The sequence below is a fragment of the Protomyctophum parallelum genome (assembly GCF_964188405.1).
Source record: "Protomyctophum parallelum genome assembly, chromosome: 23".
Lineage (NCBI taxonomy): Eukaryota > Metazoa > Chordata > Actinopteri > Myctophiformes > Myctophidae > Protomyctophum > Protomyctophum parallelum.
Window position 1 is genome coordinate 24,853,849 of NC_139715.1, and position 27,406 is coordinate 24,881,254.

General features: G+C 42.2%; 1 protein-coding gene across 1 annotated transcript; it reads left to right on the top strand.

The window, feature by feature from the left end:
- The first annotated feature begins 456 nt into the window (after positions 1-456).
- LOC310854325 (solute carrier family 15 member 1-like) lies at positions 457-26,899 on the top strand. Its single transcript, XM_083758922.1, has 23 exons — positions 457-498; positions 1,326-1,351; positions 2,255-2,339; positions 2,505-2,646; positions 4,162-4,281; positions 5,064-5,163; positions 7,727-7,817; positions 12,866-12,949; positions 13,549-13,631; positions 13,942-14,028; positions 14,688-14,777; positions 15,075-15,119; positions 15,964-15,996; positions 16,306-16,394; positions 16,505-16,586; positions 18,244-18,363; positions 18,744-18,905; positions 19,159-19,205; positions 21,057-21,164; positions 22,677-22,806; positions 23,935-24,069; positions 25,177-25,284; positions 25,794-26,899. Exons 1-23 carry the CDS (start codon positions 492-494, stop codon positions 26,073-26,075), a joined length of 2,256 nt encoding a protein of 751 aa, XP_083615048.1. The 5' UTR covers positions 457-491; the 3' UTR covers positions 26,076-26,899.
- The last annotated feature ends 507 nt before the right edge of the window (positions 26,900-27,406 follow it).

Below are 27,406 nucleotides of genomic sequence, written 5' to 3' on the forward strand. Positions count from 1 at the left end.
ATAATCGATCGGTGGAAGCAGAACCGTGCAAGTGTGTGAGGTACTGTACACACGGTGGAAGTAAAGTTTATTTATAGAGCACCTTTCTTTCACAAAGTGCTTTAACAACAATAAAAGTAAAACAAGTCAATAGTCAATAAAACAAATCAAGAACTGAATCACTAATAAAGGAAGACAAAATAAAGTTAAAATAAAGCAATCAACATTTAACCAAGCCGGCTATGGATGCACGGCATATACAACGTCTGTGTGAGGTGCACAGTCCAGCATCCATGTGGCATTGTGGGAGGTCACAGTACAGTATACAAGTAAGAGGCCAACCCTGGGCTCGGCCTCAGTCCTTTACACTCTCTCTGACAGCTGTCACTCATCTCTGGGTCCTTTACACTCTCTCTGACAGCTGTCACTCGTCTCTGGGTCTTTTATCTTGTCTTACTAAAGGATAACGCTGAAGGAGGGACCAGGAATTATAAGTCACAGACACAGCGACCATGGCAGGTGGGTCCCTTTCATGGCTGGGATACAAACTGCATGGCACCACATCCATATGGACCCTCCTCACATCATCTGGAAATGTTATCCTGGGAATTATTTTAAGTCGAGTCGTTAGAATCGGGATAATTCCTCTGCCAGGCAGGATGGATGCAGTGAAGCCGGAGCAAGTAGGATGCCATTATGGCTTCATCTTGAATTCATATTTTTTTTAAATGAAATTTGTATGAGAATAAACAGATACAGTACATTTTAGGGGTTGGGACGCGGACGATTCACTTAGGCCTACCTCCCGATTTACCTAGGGTGCCGATTCAATTTATATTGCGATTTGATTTGATATTGCGATGTATTGTGATTTTGGTTCCCAAGTTACTGTTTTATTTATTATGGTTTATTGTATTATACTAGAACATTTGAAAACTATTTGAAACAATATAGTCTAGATCATGAAAAGTCCAATCATACACTTCAATGCAGCCAGTCTTTCTGACATAATGCATGAATGAATGAATTGATTAATCAATAAATCAATCCATTTCTATATATTTTTTTTTAAATACATAAATGTCGATTCTGAACTTTCATTTCGAGCAATTCGATTTTAGTATTGTGGCATTACCGTATGTATTGTAGGAGAACTTTCACACGCCTATAAATCAGGCGTATGCACACAGGTGTGTGTATAGGCCAGTGGACATCAATGAAAGCAATAGAATACACCCGCACACTGTGTATTTGCTGTGTTGTTGTAAGTGTTGTTTAACATTGTTAAACGATAGGGCTCTAGTCTGTGCTAAACTAAAGTGTTGCTCTTTGTTTTTTCCATGCAGACGAAGGGAAGAAACCCAAGAAACGGGTACGTTGCTGTCGCCTCCACAAACTGTCTGTTTTCTGACATTATTTACCCCACTCGATTTTCGCTTAAAGGACAACTTGTTTTTGTTTTTTTTCAATCAAGGTTCATGTTATTAGAGAAAGTAAAAGATGAGTGTAATTGCTATTATTATTATTAATTTTGCTGCTTTGTTTTGTTTTAACCATAGCCATGTGCGTGCGTGCTTGCGTGTGTGCGTGCTCGTCCAATGTACACTATTTTGTTCCTGCATTGATGGCTGTGCTGCTGAAATAATGTTTAAGAGTTTACATTGAAAGTTTACACTGAATAGTTGTAGAATGTAGGGTAAAATATTAAAGGACCACTTCACCATTTTTCAACCTATCTTCATATAATTGGTCCTCACTAATAATCATGATAAAATGGCACCATTTGTTTGTCTCTCATAGGAGGGCAGTTCAGAAACCACTCTGTGTCTCATAGGAATGCTGTGGGTAGTTCATAACACTGACCACCAGTGACATCATCGATGTGGAATCCAAGCTAATAGAAACTGCAGGCTTTCTAGTCCTGAAAAGTTGTGTGAAAATGGAAGCCATCGTTCTCACGATAATACAAATCTAAATATTGTTTTAAAAACAATCTGCCTAATGATGTCAGTGGTGGACGGGTTTCTGAACTGCCCACAGCCCTTCTATGAGACACAGACTCGGAGTAGAAAAATATTGTGCTATTTTATCATGAACATTAGTGAGGACCAACTATATGAAGATAGGTTGAAAAGTGGTGAAGTGGTCCTTTAAGCTAAGGACAACACCTATTATCTATCGGTCCAAATGTACAGTAACTGATATGACTGCCCGACATACGATAAACGCGTCTACAGTACGTTTCCTTATATTGTCCACTTCTTCCTCCTCTCAGGCAACCATCTTCGGCTACCCCATCAGCATTTTCTTCATTGTGGTCAACGAGTTCTGTGAACGATTCTCCTACTATGGCATGCGAGGTGAGATTATATACGATTAGTGAATTGTATCAACGTTGATAAGAATAACATGTTCCAAGTTCACATCATACAGTATATGGGAACTTTGTGTCATTCTAAAGGTGAGTGTATACTGTGTTTTCCCCCCCTCACACCTCCTTTCTCTCTCTCTCTCTCTCTCCGTAGCGGTGTTGGTGCTGTATTTCAGGTACTTCCTGCAGTGGGATGATGACATGGCCACCTCCATCTACCACACCTTCGTGGCCCTCTGCTATCTGACGCCCATCCTGGGAGCCATCGTGGCCGACTCCTGGCTCGGCAAGTTCAAGTGAGTAACAACGTCAAGTTTGTTTTTTCGTCAGGTAAAACCTGACAGGGCAACAGGCCCGTTTTATATTAGTGACCAGAGTGTAGAGTAGGAGAGCAGCGATACGCTTTGATCTCGCCGCAAAGCGGGTGCCTATGGGCTAATGGGCTATAGTTCCAAACATTGGAACTATCCCATTGAGCTATATAGAATGAGATATATAGAATGAGCACAATGGGAGTCAACTTATATAAGCTATATTACTCTGTTAGCGACCTAGTCATGATTGCCTGCCCCCTAAGCCAATGGGGGTCGGACCCCATACTCTAAAATGCTGCCTAAGCCAATGGGAGTCGGACCCCATACTCTGAAACGCTGACTAAGCCAATGGGAGTCGGACCCCATACTAAAACGCTGCCTAAGCCAATGGGAGTCGGACCCCATACTAAAACGCTGCCTAAGCCAATGGGAGTCGGACCCCATACTAAAACGCTGCCTAAGCCAATGGGAGTCGGACCCCATACTGAAACGCTGCCTAAGCCAATGGGAGTCGGACCCCATACTAAAACGCTGCCTAAGCCAATGGGAGTCTGACCCCATACTCTAAAACGTTGCTGAAACGCCACCAGCCAATCGCGTAGTAGTGACCTAGTCATGCTTGGCTGCATGCCTCCTAAATTATGACATGCGCACCGCGGAACTCTGCACCCAGACCACACTCTGCAACCAGAGACATACTTATACCAGTAAGACGCCTAAAGGTGAGAATTAAGGCACGGTCGCGTGCACGCATCCGTCTCGTTGGCGGCTTGACTGCTGGGCGAGCGCTGGCGCTTTGGCATGGGGGGGTCAGATCAACGCACGAATGCATTCTGTACTGGCCATATAAGGAGCATCATGTCTTTAGTGTACAGGGTTTGATGAGGTCAGATCAACATATGGAATGTCAGTGCAGGTGAGCTCCATAGATGGAGATCTAAGGGTGGCAGCGGGGACATTCTCTTGAGTGTACAGGGTTTGATGCGTGCCGGGCCTTCATTTTCGGGTCTGTTGAGTTTTAGCTGCAGGCTGCCGGTCCCGGCTGCACTAATAACTTTGGGGGCAGGTCCGTCTAGAGTTGTATGACACAGCTGTACTGACTAAGGTAAATAGATTGATAAGAGGTTTATTAAGGACACACAGACGGAGATATGGCAACACGGTTCAAAGATAATTTTTGTTTAGATAAAGAAAGGTTTTTATATCATTCATTCAACATCCTCTCCTCAAGTATTGAGGTTTCACAATGTAAAATAACGGCTACTTAATTTTATTTATTTTATACTGATCTGATTGATGTCTTATTTGATTATTGCATCTACTGTATGTATGTATGTATGCGTGTGTTGTAGTTATTGCAAAGATATATACTTTTATTGTATTTACTCATTCAGGATGGGAACCCCTTTTGGGGTTCGTGGTGCCATGTACAGTAGATCTCGACCACGGTCGAAAAATGATGATGATGATGTTCCTCCTCCTCTCTCCCCTGTGCAGGACCATTGTCTACCTCTCCATCGTGTACACCGCGGGACAGGTCGTCATGGCGGTGAGCGCCATACACGACATCACAGACCACAACAAGGACGGCGTGCCCGACAACCTGACCTTCCACGTGTGAGTTGAGAAACACGCCACAAGGCCAACGGTTCACTAACGATGTAGCCCCGTGAGGCAAAAACAGAGATTTAGACCTTTCGCCACCCGGGGGAACCCAAACTATAGCCTATACTATGAAAATAGCCGATCTACAAGCTCACAACGTGGCACGTAATTCATGGAGTTTCTTTGATTTTTGTTTCACTTCTTTGTGAAATTACTCAAAAGAATCATTGAATTTTTTGTTTTTAGTTCATGCAAACCTTTGCTTTTTATTTGGGGAATGTTTCTTGAAAATGTGTTGAACATGATAACGATTAGAAACGTTCCAGACCCACAGGAACGCACCCACGGGGCCGGCCCGATTCCGGCGAGCCGCCCCGCGGTTGAGAAATGAGAGAGTTACCGTGTGGGGGTCCCTCTACTGTACCCTCTACTGTACTGTACTGTACTGGCACACCCAAAATCACCATATATACAGTTAATATGTGCGTGTGTGTGTGTTTGTGTGTGTGTGTTAGGTTGCGCACAGGTGGTGAAAAACAACCAACAGCCACCCACCCACCCACCAACACACATAGTCACTTAAGGAAGTGGTTGCACCACTTAAAAATGAACACTCATCTTTTACTTTCTCTGATAACAACCTAAATCATGAACCTTGGTTGAAAGAAACAAAACAAAAAAGTTGTCATTTATGATTTAAGTCACATTTTATCGTACTGGAAAAGGCGTAGAATGATATTTCCTAAAATAGATGTATTTTAGATGTATATTCTATTGTATATTATTTCACCCAGGGCCCTGTCCATGGTGGGTCTGGTCCTCATCGCTCTAGGAACGGGAGGCATCAAGCCCTGCGTGGCAGCCTTCGGTGGAGACCAGTTTGAAGACCACCAGGTGAGTTCTAGTCATAGTCTTTTGAATAGTTTTAATTTAGTTTTAGTCACATTTTAGTCACCTGGAATGTTTTAGTGTTAGTCTAGTTTTAGTCGACTAAATGCCATTCGATTTTGGTTGACTAAATCTACAGTTGATTTAGTCGAACAAAATGTTTTGGCGGGCCTTGATGCCGTCGTAATGACTCACTTGCTGAAAATAGCCGATCTACAAGCTATTTTCAGCATGCAACTAAGTGTAAAATGATACTGGATCGGTTGTCCACTAGTCCCTTCCTAACATTTTAGTCTAGTTTTTATTTGTTGACTAAATTGTCAGTATATTTAGTCTTAGTTTGAGTCATCATTGAGGCTTAGTTTTCATTTAGTTTTCATCAGTGTAGAAAAAAGGTAGTCGACGAACATTTTTCATCTTAGTTTTAGTCGGCGAAAACAACACTGCACCGCACACACGCACACACTCACTCACGCACACACGCACGCACGCACGCACACACGCACGCACACACGCACGCACACATGCACGCACGCACACATGCACGCACGCACAGCACAGGTGCATCTATATAGGACACATATATAGGGTGGCAGTTAGTAGAGGGGACACAAACGCACGGGAACTGGCGCGAGAATAACAGAGTCGCGTACTTCTTGTACCAGTTCCCATGCGCTCCCCCGTGCCCCGCCATGCACGTCCATACACACGTGCACACATAATGGCACAGGTACAGGTGTTTCTCTCTGTCACCCTCTGCCTCACTCTATCTTTCTCTATCACACACACACACACACACACACACGCACACACACTTATCAGAAGCAAATGCTTTGAGTCAGCACTGCTGTCAGGTATTCATTCCAAAGCTGTTGTTTATTAACAATCAGCGACAGCACCTGTAGTGCACGCACACACGCACACGCACACACACACACACACACACACACACACACACACACACACACACACACACACACACACACACACACACACACACACACACAGTTATCAGTAGCACCTCTAGCACAGCTTGTCTCTGTTTCTTTACGACGTCGGTTCAAGGCCGCGGACAGCGCTGATGATCCCTGGAAGGTTGCCATTACGTAACTCCGTACAAAGGATTCAATTAACCACTTAAACCCTATATTTATTTAACAGCAGATGTTTTTTTCTATTATCAATTGATTGAATCAATAAAACTGTCTTTTCTGTCTTTGCCATCTTCAGCAATTGGTTAATTGATTATTCGTCCTTGATTTGATCTGAAACCTGCTTTAGCTTATCTGCTAAAGCGAAACTGGCAGATAACTATAGAGTAGACAATAATTGTACTTTGCACTTCCATTGCTTGTTGTCTTTTGAACTCCTACAAACTTTTGATGTTCAGTAAGGCCTATTGCATAAACATACTGTATGTGCTCATTGTGCTGTACTGTATACGTAAAGCATGTGACACTACATGCTGCAGTGTGTACAGTACCAGTTAGAGATGTGACACCACATGCTGCAGTGTGTACAGTACCAGTTATAGATGTGACACCACATGCAGTGTGTACAGTACCAGTTAGAGATGTGACACCACATGCAGTGTGTACAGTACCAGTAAGAGATGTGACACCACATGCTGCAGTGTGTACAGTACCAGTAAGAGATGTGACACCACATGCTGCAGTGTGTACAGTACCAGTTATAGATGTGACACCACATGCAGTGTGTACAGTACCAGTTAGAGATGTGACACCACATGCAGTGTGTACAGTACCAGTAAGAGATGTGACACCACATGCTGCAGTGTGTACAGTACCAGTTAGAGATGTGACACCACATGCTGCAGTGTGTACAGTACCAGTTAGAGATGTGACACCACATGCTGCAGTGTGTACAGTACCAGTTAGAGATGTGACACCACATGCTGCAGTGTGTACAGTACCAGTTAGAGATGTGACACCACATGCTGCAGTGTGTACAGTACCAGTTAGAGATGTGACACCACATGCTGCAGTGTGTACAGTACCAGTTAGAGATGTGACACCACATGCTGCAGTGTGTACAGTACCAGTAAGAGATGTGACACCACATGCTGCAGTGTGTACAGTACCAGTTAGAGATGTGACACCACATGCTGCAGTGTGTACAGTACCAGTTAGAGATGTGACACCACATGCTGCAGTGTGTACAGTACCAGTTAGAGATGTGACACCACATGCTGCAGTGTGTACAGTACCAGTTAGAGATGTGACACCACATGCTGCAGTGTGTACAGTACCAGTAAGTGACCACGCCCTGAAAGGGGGATGTCACCTGGGTGACAGCAGACTGCTGGGCGAGCGCTGGCGCTTTGGCATGGGTGGGGGGGGGGGGGTCAGATCAACATATGAAATGAATTCTGTACTAGCCATATATGATATGATGATATCGATATTACATGATTTATAGGCTTAAATATTTGTGTAAATCTCAATGAGAAAAATGAATGGCAGTGGTGCCAGAAATCCACGCCCACCGCTATGCCCTGTAGACACTGTCTGCTTTCTAAAGCCTCTCTTTCCCTCCCTGTGTCGGACAGGAGAAGCAGAGAGGAACCTTCTTCTCCATCTTCTATCTGTCCATCAACGCTGGAAGTCTGCTGTCCACCATCATCACCCCCTTCCTGAGAGGTAAGGACCTGGTAGCCGGTGTTAAGATAAGATAAGGCAGTGGTTTTCAACCCTTTTCATATCAAGGCCCAATTATTTATTGGGTGTTTGAGCCACGGACCACCATTTGATGACATTTAGCCTCTCAGATCCAAAACTAACGGATATTGTTGTTGTCGTTGGGCAAGATTTTGTCCACAATTCCATTCTGTATTGATGTTGGTACCATTAGGAGAGATAACATGATGTTGGTACCATTAGGAGAGATAACATGATGTTGGTACCATTAGGAGAGATAACATGATGTTGGTACCATTAGGAGAGATAACATGATGTTGGTACCATTAGGAGAGATAACATGATGTTGGTACCATTAGGAAAGATAACATGATGTTGGTACCATTAGGAGAGATAACATGATGTTGGTACCATTAGGAGAGATAACATGATGTTGGTACCATTAGGAGAGATAACATGATGTTGGTACCATTAGGAGAGATAACATGATGTTGGTACCATTAGGAAAGATAACATGATGTTGGTACCATTAGGAGAGATAACATGATGTTGGTACCATTAGGAGAGACAACATGATGTTGGTACCATTAGGAGAGATAACATGATGTTGGTACCATTAGGAGAGATAACATGATGTTGGTACCATTAGGAGAGATAACATGATGTTGGTACCATTAGGAGAGATAACATGATGTTGGTACCATTAGGAGAGGTAACATGATGTTGGTACCATTAGGAGAGATAACATGATGTTGGTACCATTAGGAGAGATAACATGATGTTGGTACCATTAGGAGAGATAACATGATGTTGGTACCATTAGGAGAGATAACATGATGTTGGTACCATTAGGAGAGGTAACATGATGTTGGTACCATTAGGAGAGATAACATGATGTTGGTACCATTAGGAGAGATAACATGATGTTGGTACCATTAGGAGAGATAACATGATGTTGGTACCATTAGGAGAGATAACATGATGTTGGTACCATTAGGAGAGATAACATGATGTTGGTACCATTAGGAGAGGTAACATGATGTTGGTACCATTAGGAGAGATAACATGATGTTGGTACCATTAGGAGAGATAACATGATGTTGGTACCATTAGGAGAGGTAACATGATGTTGGTAGGTACCATTAGGAGAGATAACATGATGTTGGTACCATTAGGAGAGATAACATGATGTTGGTACCATTAGGAGAGATAACATGATGTTGGTACCCCGATAATATGATGTTGGTACCATTAGGAGAGATAACATGATGTTGGTACCATTAGGAGAGGTAACATGATGTTGGTACCATTAGGAGAGATAACATGATGTTGGTACCATTAGGAGAGATAACATGATGTTGGTACCATTAGGAGAGATAACATGATGTTGGTAACTTGGTACCATTAGGAGAGACAACATGATGTTGGTACCATTAGGAGAGATAACATGATGTTGGTACCATTAGGAGAGACAACATGATGTTGGTACCATTAGGAGAGATAACATGATGTTGGTACCATTAGGAGAGGTAACATGATGTTGGTACCATTAGGAGAGGTAACATGATGTTGGTACCATTAGGAGAGATAACATGATGTTGGTACCATTAGGAGAGATAACATGATGTTGGTACCATTAGGAGAGATAACATGATGTTGGTACCATTAGGAGAGATAACATGATGTTGGTACCATTAGGAGAGATAACATGATGTTGGTCCCCCGATAAGATGATGTTGGTACCATTAGGAGAGATAACATGATGTTGGTACCATTAGGAGAGATAACATGATGTTGGTACCATTAGGAGAGATAACATGATGTTGGTACCATTAGGAGAGATAACATGATGTTGGTACCATTAGGAGAGGTAACATGATGTTGGTACCATTAGGAGAGATAACATGATGTTGGTACCATTAGGAGAGATAACATGATGTTGGTACCATTAGGAGAGGTAACATGATGTTGGTACCATTAGGAGAGATAACATGATGTTGGTACCATTAGGAGAGATAACATGATGTTGGTACCATTAGGAGAGATAACATGATGTTGGTACCCCGATAATATGATGTTGGTACCATTAGGAGAGATAACATGATGTTGGTACCATTAGGAGAGGTAACATGATGTTGGTACCATTAGGAGAGATAACATGATGTTGGTACCATTAGGAGAGATAACATGATGTTGGTACCATTAGGAGAGATAACATGATGTTGGTAACTTGGTACCATTAGGAGAGACAACATGATGTTGGTACCATTAGGAGAGATAACATGATGTTGGTACCATTAGGAGAGACAACATGATGTTGGTACCATTAGGAGAGATAACATGATGTTGGTACCATTAGGAGAGGTAACATGATGTTGGTACCATTAGGAGAGGTAACATGATGTTGGTACCATTAGGAGAGATAACATGATGTTGGTACCATTAGGAGAGATAACATGATGTTGGTACCATTAGGAGAGATAACATGATGTTGGTACCATTAGGAGAGATAACATGATGTTGGTCCCCCGATAACATGATGTTGGTACCATTAGGAGAGATAACAGGCAAACGTTGAATTGTGTAGACTTCTTGTAAATTAAGCAATGCAGATCATGTGTCCATTTGGTTTCATTTTACGCTCTCAAGAGTTAAAGTTTGGTCACCAACTCTCCATCATTTAGCTGCATGGGGACCACCTGGAACCCCCTCATGGCTCTCTGGTGGTCCTCTGGTGGACCACTGGTTGAAAACCACTGAGAGATGGGATGTGAGGAAAATTAATTGAATCCCTTGTTAGAGACGAGGCTGGGTTGCACGTGGCTTGTCGAACTCCCTCTGTTGTTGTGATCGTGGACTTCGTTGGCAAACCAATGCCCAATAATGCCAAATAATAACTACAACAATTACAACGATAATATTACTAATAAATATACAAACTAAACAGTGAAGATGGCTTCTACAGAAGTATTCTGACAGGTACAGTACATGGGTATGATGGGTATCTTGGTGGTGCGTAGCGAATCATGTTCAAGCCAGGTTAAGGCTCATACATAGTCTGGATTTTCGGTGGTGAGGTGACCACCGAACTACAACATGACGTCACGAGCCGCGGTGAAGAGCAAACCACCGCCACCGCTCCAGCCCTTCTCTCTGTTTTTACTCACCACCGCTCAACGCTATTTCAGCTCCGGTGGTCAGCTCGCCACCGGAGTGGTGGTCACCTCACCACCGAAAATCCAGACTATGAATAGGCATTTAGAGTTAGACAATGAATGTAGAACTTAACAAGCAACCAAGCAGTTTCTTCCCCAACTGTTGTACCTTTTCCAATGCCTCCCTGTGTTTATACCCAAGTCCTTCTTCAAACGCTTAGACTCAATTGTCTTTCCCTTTATCTGGGAATACAAAAAACATAGGATCAAAAAATCCCATCTATGTAAACCGAAGCAGGTCGGTGGGCTTGCTCTGCCAGATTTCTGCCTATATTACTGGTCATCCAATGTTAGAGCAATTTCGGCCTGGTTAAACAACACAGCTGAAACTCCCCGTTGGCTACAATGGGAGCAGGAGAAATGTCGCCCATAATGTTTAAGTTCAATAATATTATCCCCCGTGAAATTAGATAAATCCATTTACAATGGATCCCTTGTTATTCACAGTATGATAAGAATCTGGAAACAAATCAAAACATATTTTAGGAACAACTCACTATCTTTTCTGCTCCCTATAGCTGATAACCCCTCATTTCTACCATCCCAACTGGATGATACGTTTGCACAGTGGAAGGGTTTGGGTATACGCACAATTGGAGACTTATATATGGGTGGAACTTTTGCCTCATTTGCTCAACTGCAGGAAAAATATAGACTCCCTAGGAGTAACTTTTTTAGGTTTCTACAGGTTAGGAACTACATCCGTAACTTTTCTCCCACTTTTGAGAGAGCTACACCTTCATCCCTAGATAGGTTCCTTCTTAATAATACAGTACCAGACGTGAGGGTGTCACATCTTTATGAATCATTTCAAGTGGCAAACCTACCTACTACATCAGCTATTAAGCTGGCATGGGAAAATGAGCTGGGGACTTCAATTTCAGACGAGCTCTGGGAAGACAGCCTTGAATAAATTAATGCGTGCTCTATCAATTCCAGACATTGCCTTATCCAGTTTCGAGTCATACATAGACTCCATTATTCCAAATTAAAATTACATAACATATACCCTGATATTTCTTCGCATTGTGACAAATGTAATACAATAGATGCAAATCTTCTTCATAGCTTCGCCCTTTGCCCTCGGATACAAAGATATTGGATTAAGATATTTGAGACGCTCTCTGATATTTTGAGTATTCATATTGACCCCGATCCTGTACTAATAATTCTGGGTTTGTCAGACTCCATGCCTATGTTGACGAGAGCACAGAAACAACTCTTCTCATATGGTCTGATTACAGCGAAAAAACTAATTCTGACACACTGGAAGAAGGAGGAGGCTCCTGCATTTAAGCACTGGTTAAATGAAATGACTAGTACACTTCATCTTGAGAGAATAAGGTATTTCCTGAGAAACAGGGAGAGCCAGTTTGATAAGGTTTGGCTGCCCCTCCTACCCGAGTAGAAACGATTAATAGACAGGATACCATTGATATGGTTGACTGTACGCCATTTTCTTTTCAGATGTTTTCCATGAGCTTTCTATCATCTTATTATAGTATGCAGTGTCACTGAGCAGTATGGGTGGGAGGGTTAAGGGATTTCTTTCTCTTTTTTGTCTTGTTTATTTTTTCTTTCATTTTGTTTCATAAAAAAAGTATTTCATATCATAATGTTTGTAATAATTTATAATCTGTTCAATAAAAACATATTTGACAAAAAAAAACAAGCAACCAAGCAGTCATCATAATATGATGACTGCTTGGTTGCTTGTTTTTTTTTGTTAGCATATTATGCTAACACAACCGTGTGTGTGTGTGTGTGTGTGTGTGTGTGTGTGTGTGTGTGTGTGTGTGTGTGCGTGTGCGTGTGCGTGCACGCTGTGCTCTCCAGCCCAGGAGTGTGGCATTCACACCAAGAAGGAGTGCTACCCGCTGGCCTTCGGGGTCCCTGCAGCCCTCATGGTGGTGGCTCTGCGTGAGTTCCTTCTACTTTCATACAATCATTTTCCAGGATAAAAACTACAGGGCCGTCCAAAGAACTGCAGTTATAACCCAGTTAGTTAATTTGTGAAATCAATTAGGAAATAATTCCCCATTCATTTTCTCCATAGGAAATAATTCCCCATTCATTTTCCCCATAGGAAATATTTCCCCATAAATTTTCCCCGTAGGAAATAATTCCCCAGAATTTTTTCCCATAGGAAAAGACGTTTACGCCGCGGACAAAGCCAACTCGAGTTGTGACAAATCATGACAATAAACACAATGCTTTGGGCCGATCAAATAATTAGTAAGAAGAAGAAAAAAGGAAGGGTACAACATTATTTTCTTACTAATTATTTGACCTGCCCAAACGATTGTGTTTATTGTCATGATTTGTCACAACTCGAGTTGGCTTTGTCCGCGGCGTAAACGTCTTTAAATAAATACTTTTTGAAACGTCTATGGGGAAAATGAACAGGGAATTATTTCCTGGGCCACTCGTCCTTCTGAAAGGGGGCGGGACTGCAATGCTCGTATACTGCGTGAAAAGAGGGATTAACGTTTTTTATTTGATTTGTTTTTTGTCTCCAGTCGTTTTTATCGTCGGCAACGGCATGTACATCAAGACTGACCCCAAAGGCAACATCATGCTGGAGGTCTGCAAGTGCATCTGGGTAAGTCACCCCACAGATTTTTGTCGTTTCTGCTTGAGAGAGCCCAGATGCAGGTAGGAGGAGGGAACTGGTGAACTCAGTACTGCTGCAATCTGGCGTAGTCAGGTTAGGAAAAAATCTTTAAACTAATTATGCCATTTGGTTGAATTCAACATTCACAACAAACAGCCCTTTTTCCAAGTCAAATGTTATTTGTATTGTACATTTTAGGCAAATGAAAGAAATTAAACGTTCTCTGCTGCAGTCAGTTAGTCTGTGATTGTGATTATTATTATTTTTGTACATGTCTCTCTCCACTCTTTGTGTATAGTTTGCGATCAAGAATCGCTTCAGGCATCGTGGCAAAGCTTTCCCAAAGAGGGAGCACTGGATGGACTGGGCAGACGAGAAATATGACGTAAGACACTGACCTAAACCTTACTGGGCAGACGAGAAATATGACGTAAGACACTGACCTAAACCTTACTGGGCAGACGAGAAATATGACGTAAGACACTGGGTCCCAAACCTTTTTAATGTCAGGCACCACCAAATTCACACTAATTAGTAATTAGCCCACGGACCCCACATTAGATAATATATAATTATATAGATAATATAACAGGGACCCCCATAAGAGAAGATTTTTATGACTCTAGCATGTGATATTCAACCATTTATATTTTCAACTCCCCCTAACGCTGCTGTTATATATTTCTATAACACACTCCCCCTAACGCTGCTGTTATATATTTCTATAACACACTCCCCCTAACTCTGCTGTTATATATATTTCTATAACACACTCCCCCTAACGCTGCTGTTATATATTTCTATAACACACTCCCCCTAACGCTGTCGCTGCTGTTATATATTTCTATAACACACTCCCCCTAACTCTGCTGTTATATATTTCTATAACACACTCCCCCTAACTCTGCTGTTATATATTTCTATAACACACTCCCCCTAACTCTGCTGTTATATATTTCTATAACACACTCCCCCTAACTCTGCTGTTATATATATTTCTATAACACACTCCCCCTAACGCTGCTGTTATATATGTCTGTACAGAAACTGCTCATAGCTCAGGTGAAAATGGTGCTGAAGGTTCTGTTCCTCTACATCCCTCTGCCCATGTTCTGGGCTCTGTTCGACCAGCAGGTAGGCCTATGTCTCTCTCTCTCTCTCTCTCTCTCTCTCTCTCTCTCTCTCTCTGTCCCTCTCTCTCTCTCTGTCTCTGTCTCTGTCTCTGTCTCTAACGCACGCACGCAAGCACGCACGCACGCACACACGCACGCACGCACACACGACTCTCAGGAAGATGTAGTTCACACCAAATTGTCAGTCACACACACACCTGTCCTAGCACCTTTCTAATAATAAAAAAGCTTAAATGTCAGAGCGGTGTGTTTGTATATAAAGGTGTATTCGTAATGGTATGTATTTGTACCTCCACAGGGCTCCAGGTGGACCCTCCAAGCCACCACCATGGACGGTGACTTTGTAAGTGCTTTTATTTCCGGGCCGGCATTCGATGGAAAATGTTGCCCCCCTAGTGTTCACATTTAACCTTGCATTCAGTTATTTCTTCATGCTAATTGTATCCAGCTCTGAATCGTTTTTGCAAATGAATGAAATGTCATCACATGTGATGTGCATTTTATTGTATGTATGTAATTCATTCATTTATTATCCACTTTCAACGTGGCATCCATATTTTTGGTGAATGTCATTTATAGGCAAACATTTTCCAAACATTTTCTCTTTTCGTCCCGAAACAAATGGTGAAAATAGTTGCTCAACATTGTAGAGCGACACGCGCGTTGAGAGCTTGTTGAGTCTACAAGCTCTCAACGTGCATGTCGCTTGGTGACGCGCTGAGAGTGCACTGAATAAACCATTTTGATGTGCCGATACACTTTTTCTGCTTCCGATCCGATCCCGATACCTCAAGTTAGCCGCTAACCGATAACCAATACCGATACCAGTGTCGTGATCTCATGTTGTGTTTATAGCTATCTATAGCTATATATCTCGTGTTGTGTTTATAGCAGACTCCTCACTCAAAATGTGCACTTGCAGTTTGGGCAACTCCAAAGCAAACTCCACATGTCCCAACATTTTATTTACCTGCCATAGTATCAACCGCTGGTTAGACTGGCATATTCACCGATATGACAAATAAGGGCCGATACTTTTCCCGATACCGATACAGTATCGGGACATCTCTAGACTATAAGCACAACCGGTATAGAGTTTTGAATGCCACGGCAATGCCACAAAGGCTGACTATTATTTGGACGTATTATCTGTATGACTCCTCACTGCGTTCCTCTCTCCTTCACAGGGATTCATGACCATTATGCCGGACCAAATGCAGGTGAGAAACATCCCCACATTTGGACCATTCTACAATCTACCAGCTTTTTCAAATGCAATTTAAACGGCCATTTTGTCAGGATCATAAATCTGACATATACCTGTAGTAGTGTCCAGGCCACCCGTATAGTAAAAATCACACCTGTGTGAACCGTGTGGTGCAACTCCCCTCTCCCCCCCCCCTCCTCTCTCTCTCTCTCTCTCTCTCTCTCTCTCTCTCTCTCTCTCTCTCTCTCTCTCTCTCTCTCTCTCTCTCTCTCTCTCTCTCTCTCTCTCTCTCTCTCTCTCTCTCTCTCTCTCTCTCCGCTAGACTGTGAATCCCATCTTGATTCTGGCCCTGGTTCCCATCGTGGACAGCTGCATCTATCCTCTTATTGCCAAGTGCAAGCTCAACTTCACGTGAGTTCCTTGTGTCTTTAGGGGATGAAGCACTAGTCATTGTTCAAGTTGCCATGTTAATGTAAATAAATAAACGTGTGTGTGTGTGTGTATGTGTGTGTCCAATACAGTCCGTTGAAGAGAATGACCGTGGGGATGATGCTGGCTGCTCTCGCTTTTGTTATTGCTGCCTTCATCCAGATCGAGATTGATGTGAGTATAGGTCCACTGAGACACATCACTCGCATAGTCCAGGTTTCTCGGATGGAAATGACGCTTCAACTTGCAGCGTCGGCACAAAAAAATGGAAAACATTTACCTACGCTGCAAGTTGAAGCCATTTCCATCCACCAGTTGTCTTAAAAACCCGGAAGAGAGCTCTCCGCTCTTCCTTGCTGCTTCTTTGCGCGTATATATATGCCCTCTCTCTCTCTCTCTCAAGAAGGAACTTGACATTAAAGGGCCTTGCAAACAGGGAGCGATAAAACGCGCATATAGTTCATTTTCAATGAGACCTGCGTTTTTGCTCGGAGCAGTCGACAACGCAAGCGTATTTACGTGAGCGCGGTCCCGTGAATTTGTTGCGCGCATGCTCGTTACGCGGACACGCCCGCAACTCACCAGACCTGGATTCCGTTTCGCTTTTTGTTTTACGCTTGCGTTGTTGCGCCCCTCTTGAGCAGACCTGGAGGAGACCTGTGTTGATCCAGGCAACAACGTGTGCTTGTGGATCGGCTATTTTCAGCAATGTAAAAACAGTCATTACGACAGAATCAAGGCCCGCCAGAAGGCATTTTAGTCGACTAAATCAACTGTAGATTTAGTCGACTAAAATCCTATGATATTTAATCGACTAAAACTAGACTAACACTAAGACATTCCAGGTGACTAAAATGTGACTAAAACTAAATGAAAACTATTCAAGAGACTACGACTAAAACTAAAATCCAAATGTGCTGCCAAAATCAACACTGCATCTTGTCATCTCTGTGTTCTTCACCTTAACCTGACATCTTGTCATCTCTGTGTTCTTCATGTTAACCTGACATCTTGTCATCTCTGTGTTCTTCATGTTAACCTGACATCTTGTCATCTCTGTGTTCTTCTAGTTAAACTGACATCTTGTCATCTCTGTGTTCTTCATGTTAACCTGACATCTTGTCATCTCTGTGTTCTTCTAGTTAACCTGACATCTTGTCATCTCTGTGTTCTTCATGTTAAATTGACATCTTGTCATCTCTGTGTTCTTCATGTTAACCTGACATCTTGTCATCTCTGTGTTCTTCTAGTTAAACTGACATCTTGTCATCTCTGTGTTCTTCATGTTAACCTGACATCTTGTCATCTCTGTGTTCTTCATGTTAACCTGACATCTTGTCATCTCTGTGTTCTTCTAGTTAAACTGACATCTTGTCATCTCTGTGTTCTTCATGTTAACCTGACATCTTGTCATCTCTGTGTTCTTCATGTTAACCTGACATCTTGTCATCTCTGTGTTCTTCTAGTTAAACTGACATCTTGTCATCTCTGTGTTCTTCATGTTAAATTGACATCTTGTCATCTCTGTGTTCTTCTAGTTAAACTGACATCTTGTCATCTCTGTGTTCTTCATGTTAGATTGACATCTTGTCATCTCTGTGTTCTTCATGTTAAATTGACATCTTGTCATCTCTGTGTTCTTCTAGTTAACCTGACATCTTGTCATCTCTGTGTTCTTCTAGTTAAACTGACATCTTGTCATCTCTGTGTTCTTCATGTTAAATTGACATCTTGTCATCTCTGTGTTCTTCTAGTTAAACTGACATCTTGTCATCTCTGTGTTCTTCTAGTTAAACTGACATCTTGTCATCTCTGTGTTCTTCTCTGTCAGACAACTCTCCCTAAGTTCCCGTCCGGTGAAGCAGCGCAGGTGAAGTACATCAACATGATGGATGGTTTGACGGACATCAAGGCCGGTGACAGGGAACCCATGAAAATTGGTTCCTTCATGGTAAATAGAACAGTGCTTCTCAAACTCTTTCATGTCAAGGACCCCCACATTTTCATGTATTTGCCCACGGACCCCCATTTGAAAAGGATATGCCAGGGAAACCCCATAAGAGAAGATTTTTACGGCTCTAGCAGTGATTATCAACCATTTTAATTTCAAGGACCCCCAGTTTGACATGCATTAGTACATTAGTACAATTATTTGAAAACTTTATAGTTACTAGTTACTTTGGCGATTTTAATTTTGATTAGAAAACATCTAATTCTGCACTTTTGCTTGTGACGAAGTATAGTTCTACATTGCAGTATCGATACTTTTACTTAAGTAAAACAAATTGAGTACTTTGTTCCACCACTGTTGTGTTCTGCTCCTCTCCTCAGTCCACAGAAGAATACCTGACCTTCGACAAACCGTTTGACCTCTCTGTGACCTCGGGAAACTCCACCGCCACCATCACAGGAGTGGAGCTACAAGACGGCAAGCGACAGACCAGCATCATCTTTAAGATGGAAGACACTGCCGCCACTATTACCACCACTACGGTAAAGTATCTTTAAGATGGACGACACTGCCGCCAATATTACCACTACCACTATTACCACCACTACGGTAAAGTATCTTTAAGATGGAAGACACTGTGTGTGAATGTGTTTTGAGCACTTGGAAAAGTGCAAATCATTATTATTATAGTCTCTTGATGTCAATCCCTTGATCTTTCCTTGTTGTTCTCTGTCTCACCATGCAGTTTCTAGACCTGTATTGATCTTTCCTTGTTCTCTCTCTCTCACCATGCAGTTTCTAGACCTGTCAGCCAAGCCAGAGCAGGGCGACAATGCAATCAGGCAAGTGCAAAACTCTCATATACTGTAGCAGTGTTGTTTTCGTCGACTAAAACTAAGACGAAAAATGTTTGTCGACTACCTTTTTTTACTGACGAAAACTAAATGAAAACTAAGCTATGATGACTAAAACTGAGACTAAATATACTGACAATTTGGTCAACAACCAATAACTAGAAAATTCGCAATTTTAAAAAATTGCAGAGTGTGGTTGCCGCAGTGGCTTACATATGCCCCTCCCACTAGTATTGCCAGCCAATTACAATTTCAAGTCACGCCTTAGATCATGCGTAAGTAATTCGGAGGGGATTTAACCCCCGAAATTCATGTTTTTGCGACAAACGGTTACATTTCTCGCATTTGCGGCGCCCCCTATGGATGAAAATGGAATTGCTTTTAGAACTTGGTTGATTGAACCACCCCGGACATGTGATTGAAATTTGGGATGGATTGGACATTCCGTTCGTGATTTATGGCATTTTTTGTGATATAGGCCCCTCCTACTAACTTCGGAAGACGATTACGGCCGAACGATACGCACTTTCAAAATTCTGCGGCTCAGTTTTAATTGGATGGGTCCAGAGATCACGTGTGCCGATTTCTGTGAGATTTGGACAAAATCTGTAGGAGGAAAAGCAAAAAGTGTGTTTTGGACAGAATTCAAAATGGCGGAAAATCTATCATGGCGGAAATGGGCGTGGCCTATATGGGGAGATGCGTCATGACCCAAGGAATCCAGGGAAAAAATAATTTTGATTTTACGACCTACGGTTCAAGAGTTATAAGCCAAAAGGTAAAGTGGGCTGTTATAGCGCCACCATGAGGCCGACCGATAAAATTTTAGGGTTAAATAATTTTAGTGATAATGTTGAAATATCCCTAAAAGTTTTGTAACTGTAGTGATTACAGTCTCCGAGGAACAAATACTTTTATGTGAATTTTTGCCTTTTCCCATTCATGTCAATGGGGAAATTTAATTCACTAATAAATTCATATCAATTAAACTATACAACATTTCTCTTAACAAAATACAAGCACACGATTCCCGATTTTTCCGGTCAATTTGACATATGGCTCAAGTGCGTACAGCGTACAGTGTGGGAGGTATAAAGCGTCAAAATAAAGACTACTCCAGTGAGAAAATAATAATAAAGTGTCACAGTTACAAGAGTCTGGTTGCCCATTCGGGCAACCACACTAACTAGACTAAAATGTTAGGAAGGGACTAGTGGACAATAGATCCAGTATAAGTCATTTTACACTTGGTTGCATGGTGAAAATAGCAGATCTACAAGCCCACAACGCGCTGCGACTCGTTGGCTTGTAGATCGGCTATTTTTGCTACGACAGTAATATATGGCCCTAGGGGGGAATATGTGGGAATATAGTGGCCTTCTCCATCGTCCAGATCTCAGAGATAGAAATGCCATTAAATGGGGGCCCGTAGACTAATGCATGTCAAACTGGAAATTAAATGGGTTGAGAATCACTGCTAGAGCTGTAACAATCTTCTCTTATGGGGGTCCCTGGCATTATCTCTTCAAATTGAGGTCTGTGGGCTGATTCATGTCAATTTGGGGGTCCTAGACATGAAAAGGTTTGGGAACCAGGCCTAGGCATTGCTATTTCTGTGTAAAAAAAAACGTCTCACGTTTTCATCAATCAGCATCACTGAGCTGTATGATTAGGATAATGATGATATTTTGAGTGACACATTTTCAAAGAAGTGCTGTCACTGTCCGTACTGCATGCGTTGACTGTTTACTGTACTGAGCCAGAGTGCTCAGTACAGTAAACATACAGTATCGTGGTAAAGATCTACTTTTGGTTTGTCGACAACTTCTCTCCCTCCAGATTTGTGAACGGTTATCGTGCCGATTTGAACGTCACCGTAGGGGATGAGAAATTTCCGTTCATCGAGTACATGAACATGTCGGAGTACAAGCTGTTACCCAAGGGCCTGTAAGTTTACACCAGCATCCGCTCACAGAATCATGATTCCTTTTATCATTACACCTCTCACAGAATCATGATTCCTCTATATATCATTACACCTCTCACAGAATCACGATTCCTCTACATATCATTACACCTCTCACAGAATCATGATTCCTCTATATATCATTACACCTCTCACAGAATCATGATTCCTTTTATCATTACACCTCTCACAGAATCATGATTCCTCTACATATCATTACACCTCTCACAGAATCATGATTCCTCTATATATCATTACACCTCTCACAGAATCATGATTCCTTTTATCATTACACCTCTCACAGAATCATGATTCCTCTATATATCATTACACCTCTCACAGAATCATGATTCCTCTATATATCATTACACCTCTCACAGAATCATGATTCCTTTTATCATTACACCTCTCACAGAATCATGATTCCTCTATATATCATTACACCTCTCACAGAATCATGATTCCTCTATATATCATTACACCTCTCACAGAATCATGATTCCTCTATATATCATTACACCTCTCACAGAATCATGATTCCTCTATATATCATTACACCTCTCACAGAATCATGATTCCTTTTATCATTACACCTCTCACACAATCATGATTCCTTTTATCATTACACCTCTCACAGAATCATGATTCCTCTATATATCATTACACCTCCCACAGAATCATGATTCCTCTATATATCATTACACCTCTCACACAATCATGATTCCTCTACATATCATTACACCTCTCACAGAATCATGATTCCTCTATATATCATTACACCTCTCACAGAATCATGATTCCTCTATATATCATTACACCTCTCACACAATCATGATTCCTCTACATATCATTACACCTCTCACAGAATCATGATTCCTCTATATATCATTACACCTCTCACAGAATCATGATTCCTCTATATATCATTACACCTCTCACAGAATCATGATTCCTCTATATATCATTACACCTCTCACAGAATCAGGATTCCTCTATATATCATTACACCTCTCACAGAATCATGATTCCTCTATATATCATTACACCTCTCACACAATCATGATTCCTCTACATATCATTACACCTCTCACAGAATCATGATTCCTCTATATATCATTACACCTCTCACAGAATCATGATTCCTCTATATATCATTACACCTCTCACAGAATCATGATTCCTCTATATATCATTACACCTCTCACAGAATCAGGATTCCTCTATATATCATTACACCTCTCACAGAATCATGATTCCTCTACATATCATTACACCTCCCACAGAATCATGATTCCTCTACATATCATTACACCTCCCACAGAATCATGATTCCTCTATATATCATTACACCTCTCACAGAATCATGATTCCTCTATATATCATTACACCTCTCACAGAATCACGATTCCTCTACATATCATTACACTTCTCACAGAATCACGTTTCCTCTACATATCATTACACCTCTCACAGAATCTTTCATTGTATTTCAGGGCCGAGTTTAGGATCCAGAGCCGCGTGGCTCAAGTGTGTACCTTCACTCAGGAGTTTGGCATGGGCAGCTCCTACACTATGGTCATTCCCTCCAATGTAATATTTGGGGGCGAAATTGGAGGAGGAAAAGTGAGTTACCTCGCACAATATGTTCTATGTCTCTTTGCTGACGAGTGACCTCACTCACATGCTATGCTTCTGTCACTTTACTGACATGAATTACTTTGCTCACTGTGGCCCCCTTTTCCACCGGTTGGTTCCCAATATTTTTGGTTCTTAGTCCATGAGCCAGAGCTCCAAAATTGGAACGTTAATTATTATGAATTGAGTGTGCAAAATCATACCTATATTAGATTGTTATCACCATGAAACTGCCCCAATTGAGTACTTACACGAAGACAATGATTTATTGTATTACACTTACACATTTTATGTTTTAATATGCAAATGAGGCATTATGTAGGAAAATGTGCAAAATAATCGAAGATATGAAAGATTTACTACTGTGGAAGGGTTATCATGTATTAATTTACTTGTATTGATCCTATAAACAATTTAATATAGGTCTAGTTTTCCCCACCATTTTTTTAGCTCTGGCTCATGGACTAAGAACCAAAAAGAACTGAACCGGTTCCCATTGGGAACCAACCGGTGGAAAGGGGGTCTGTATGCTTCGATTCTCTGTCACTTCACTGACCCGGAACCTCGCTCACTGCACATTAACCCATTAGGACGATTATGGTATCCAAATGTCTAAATCCCGACAGTCAGTGGTTCTCAAACATTTTCATGTCAAGGACCCCCAAAAATATATGTAATTGGCCGCCGACCACCATCTGAAAAGATATGAGTTACAAACGTTCGCTCTGAAGATTTGCGTCACTTTTTCACGCTTTTCCAAAAATAGCAAATTGGATATATTTGTCCAAAAGTGCCCTCTTATGGGATTTCATGATGTGTCTGCGTGTCATGATGATGTGTCTGCGTGTCATGATGATGTGTCTGCGTGTCATGATGTGTCTGCGTGTCATGATGATGATGTGTCTGCGTGTCATGATGATGATGTGTCTGCGTGTCATGATGATGATGTGTCTGTGTGTCATGATGATGATGTGTCTGCGTGTCATGATGATAATGTGTATGCATGTCTGCGTGTCATGATGATGATGTGTCTGCGTGTCATGATGATAATGTGTCTGCGTGTCATGATGATGATGTGTCTGCGTGTCATGATGATGATGTGTCTGCGTGTTCCAGTGCGAGGGCATCAGAGCCGTGAAGGACATCAACCCCAACACCGTCCACATGGCATGGCAGATCCCGCAGTACTTCTTCATGACTGCAGGGGAGGTGGTTTTCTCCGTCACTGGCCTGGAGTTCTCCTACTCACAGGTGTGTGTTCCACACGTCTCCAAACTCTTCTCCCTTCTGGCTCCACACGTCTCCAAACTCTTCTCCCTTCTGGTTCCACACGTCTCCAAACTCTTCTCCCTTCTGGTTCCACACGTCTCCAAACTCTTCTCCCTTCTGGTTCCACACGTCTCCAAACTCTTCTCCCTTCTGGCTCCAAAACACACGTCTCCAAACTCTTCTCCCTTCTGGCTCCAAAACACACGTCTCCAAACTCTTCTCCCTTCTGGTTCCACACGTCCCCAAACTCTTCTCCCTTCTGGTTCCACACGTCCCCAAACTCTTCTCCCTTCTGGCTCCACACGTCCCCAAACTCTTCTCCCTTCTGGCTCCACACGTCCCCAAACTCTTCTCCCTTCTGGCTCCACACGTCCCCAAACTCTTCTCCCTTCTGGTTCCACACGTCCCCAAACTCTTCTCCCTTCTGGCTCCACACGTCCCCAAACTCTTCTCCCTTCTGGCTCCAAAACACACGTCCCCAAACTCTTCTCCCTTCTGGTTCCAAAAGACACGTCCCCAAACTCTTCTCCCTTCCGGCTCCAAAAACTATGGATCCCATTGCAGTCAGAACTACAGATTCACTCCCAGTCTTCCGCCGCAGTCTGAAAACGCACCTCTTCAGACTCCATCTTAGACTCCATACTCGGCGTAGTACCTTGCCCTAGCCTCGACCTCCTACAGGCGTATAGTCAAAGTCTGAACTTTTATCATTTTATGTAGACTTAGATAGCAGTTTATGTAGACCTATAGCATTTTTATGTAAACATAGCACTATATATATAGTAGCCTATATGCATAGTTTAATTATATAGATATTCCACTGTTACGTTCTTAGCTTATGTATGATTCATGATAACTTTTGTATGTATATGATGTATTGTCATGCTTTTTGTTCTTGCTTAATGTAAATCGCTCTGGATTATGAGCGTCTGCTAAATAGTAAAATTGTTTGTGCCCGCGTGTGTGTGCAACTGTGCGCGCGTGCGTGCATGTGCTCAAGAGTGATTTCCGTACAGATTTCACATTTGCTGTCAAATAGGAAGATATATATAAGGATTAAAGACAAATGATTGTTATCGCCCCCTGTAGGCACCAAGCAACATGAAGTCTGTGCTGCAGGCTGGGTGGTTGTTTACCGTTGCCGTGGGCAACTTCATCGTGCTGATTATCGCCGAGGGAGCACAGCTTCCAGATCAGGTTGGTGGATTACAGCAGTGGTTCCCAAACTGTGTCATGTCAAGGACCCCCAGACTGACACTAGTTAGCCCACGGACCCCCCATTTGAAAAGATATGCCAGGGACTCCCATAAGAGAAGGTTTTCACGGCTATAAGTGATTCTCAACCCGTTTAATTTCAAGGACCCCCAGTTTGACATGCATTAGTCTACGGACCCACAATTTAATGGCATTTCTATTTCTGGGACCCCCAATTTATATTGTAAACTCAATGTTAATTTAACTCTGAGTGTGTACAAATTAGTTAACCCATTGTGGGCGGGAACACATTTTGGTATTAGCATTATGTTGTGCTTTAGCTATTGAAAAATAGCAGATCTACAAGGTCTGTAGGTCTGCTATTTTTGAAAACGACTGACATAGAAAGCTTTTTTAGAAAACTGTCATTTTCAAACAGACATTTTTAGAATCTGATCTCAGGTCAAATTAGTTAAGGAAGTTGCTTGATGTGTTTCATGTCTCGCCTGCAGTGGGCCGAGTACATCCTGTTCGCCTCTCTGCTGCTGGCCGTGTGCGTCATCTTCTCCTTCATGGCGTACTTCTACACCTACGTGGACCCCACCGAGATCGAAGCCCGCTTCGCCAACATGGAGTCCGAGGAGAGGAAGAAGAGCATGGAGGTGGAGATGACGCAGAGGAAGGACTCGGCCAAGAGCGAGGGCGAGGAGAAGAGGTCTAGGCGAGAGTCTAGTTCCAGCTCCGACGAAGAGCAGACCAAGCAAGATGAAGATGACAAGCAAACCAAGATCTAAACGAGAGGGCCTATCCCAGTTTCGTTCACGCCTCTCTCTCTCTCTCTCTCTGTTATTTTTGTACTGTCGTACCCACGTCTTGCTAGCCTGGGTTCCTGCCTGAATCGCTGCGTTCCGTGAATCTGTTTCGTCACTTCGCTACTCGGTCTGGCCAGCAGGAGGCAGCAGACTGGTATTTAATAATGTCTCCTGTTACGTTACGTAGCCACGTAACAGGCTGGAACCCATGCTGGGCCAACGACGTCCTGCTTGGTTCTCTGCATTGATATCTGAGATTGGCATGACGGGTATTTTAGTAAATGAGAGGTTAAGCCTACTTTTTTTGTGTGACGTGTTTCGTGACAAAGAATTGCCGATGTACAAGCTTGCGATGAATTGGTGAGCTATTTTTGGTACGCAACAGAGTGAATGAATTAGGCAACATGCAGGGGGAGACTGGCTTAAAGGTAAACCCTGAAACTGCATGGAAAGTTAGCACGTTAATGTTGTTGCAGCCTTTCTATTTTTTATTATTAGAGGTTACTCATAAGAAACAAATCCATGTTCTTGACAGTTAGTAATTTCTGTGCTTTCAGATATTGTAAATGTATTGTTTTATTTTTATTTTTACAATGACGTACTTTTTTGCACTGTGTAGCAAAAGCAACATCGTTGGGCAATAATTTCCCTTTTCTAAGATTTAACATAAGTAGCCATTCCAACGAGTGTATATTTATTTCCTATACAGGCCTGTGTATGCATTGCAATATAGATCTCGTCTGTGTTTTGTATTTGATGTTTGTCATCTGCTTCAGCGGTAGTAAGTACACATGAAATATCAACTCGTTTCCCACAGAAAGTACATACAGATTTAATACCAGTCTGCGAGAAACCAGCTGCCCTACAGTACTGTATGTAACCGCCCATCCATCCATCAAGTTATTCAATAAATAAATTAACATTGTGTGTGGACTGCTCCTATTCACATTTCACAGTTCTTCTGACTCCCGTCTGGAGTTCTAGATTTCTGCCAGTTTTTAAACATGCTTGGCTTCACACAGCATGATGGAGGACCTGGACATGGAAGCGATGTCTTCAAATCCAGACTATTGTCATGTCCACTTTATGTATAGGCCCATGTCTGTATACTGTACATGGCAACCATTTGAGAAATCTAAAAAAAAATCTAACTTTACTTTTGCTTTAAGTAGCATGCGACATGTCAAACTAGGGGCTTTTCATGATTCTGAATCCATTCCAAGCATTAGTTTTACACAAAATGCACTCCTTGGGCTAAAAACGGCCATAGACGTCATGACAAAATGTGATGAGGTCAGCACATTTTGGGCACA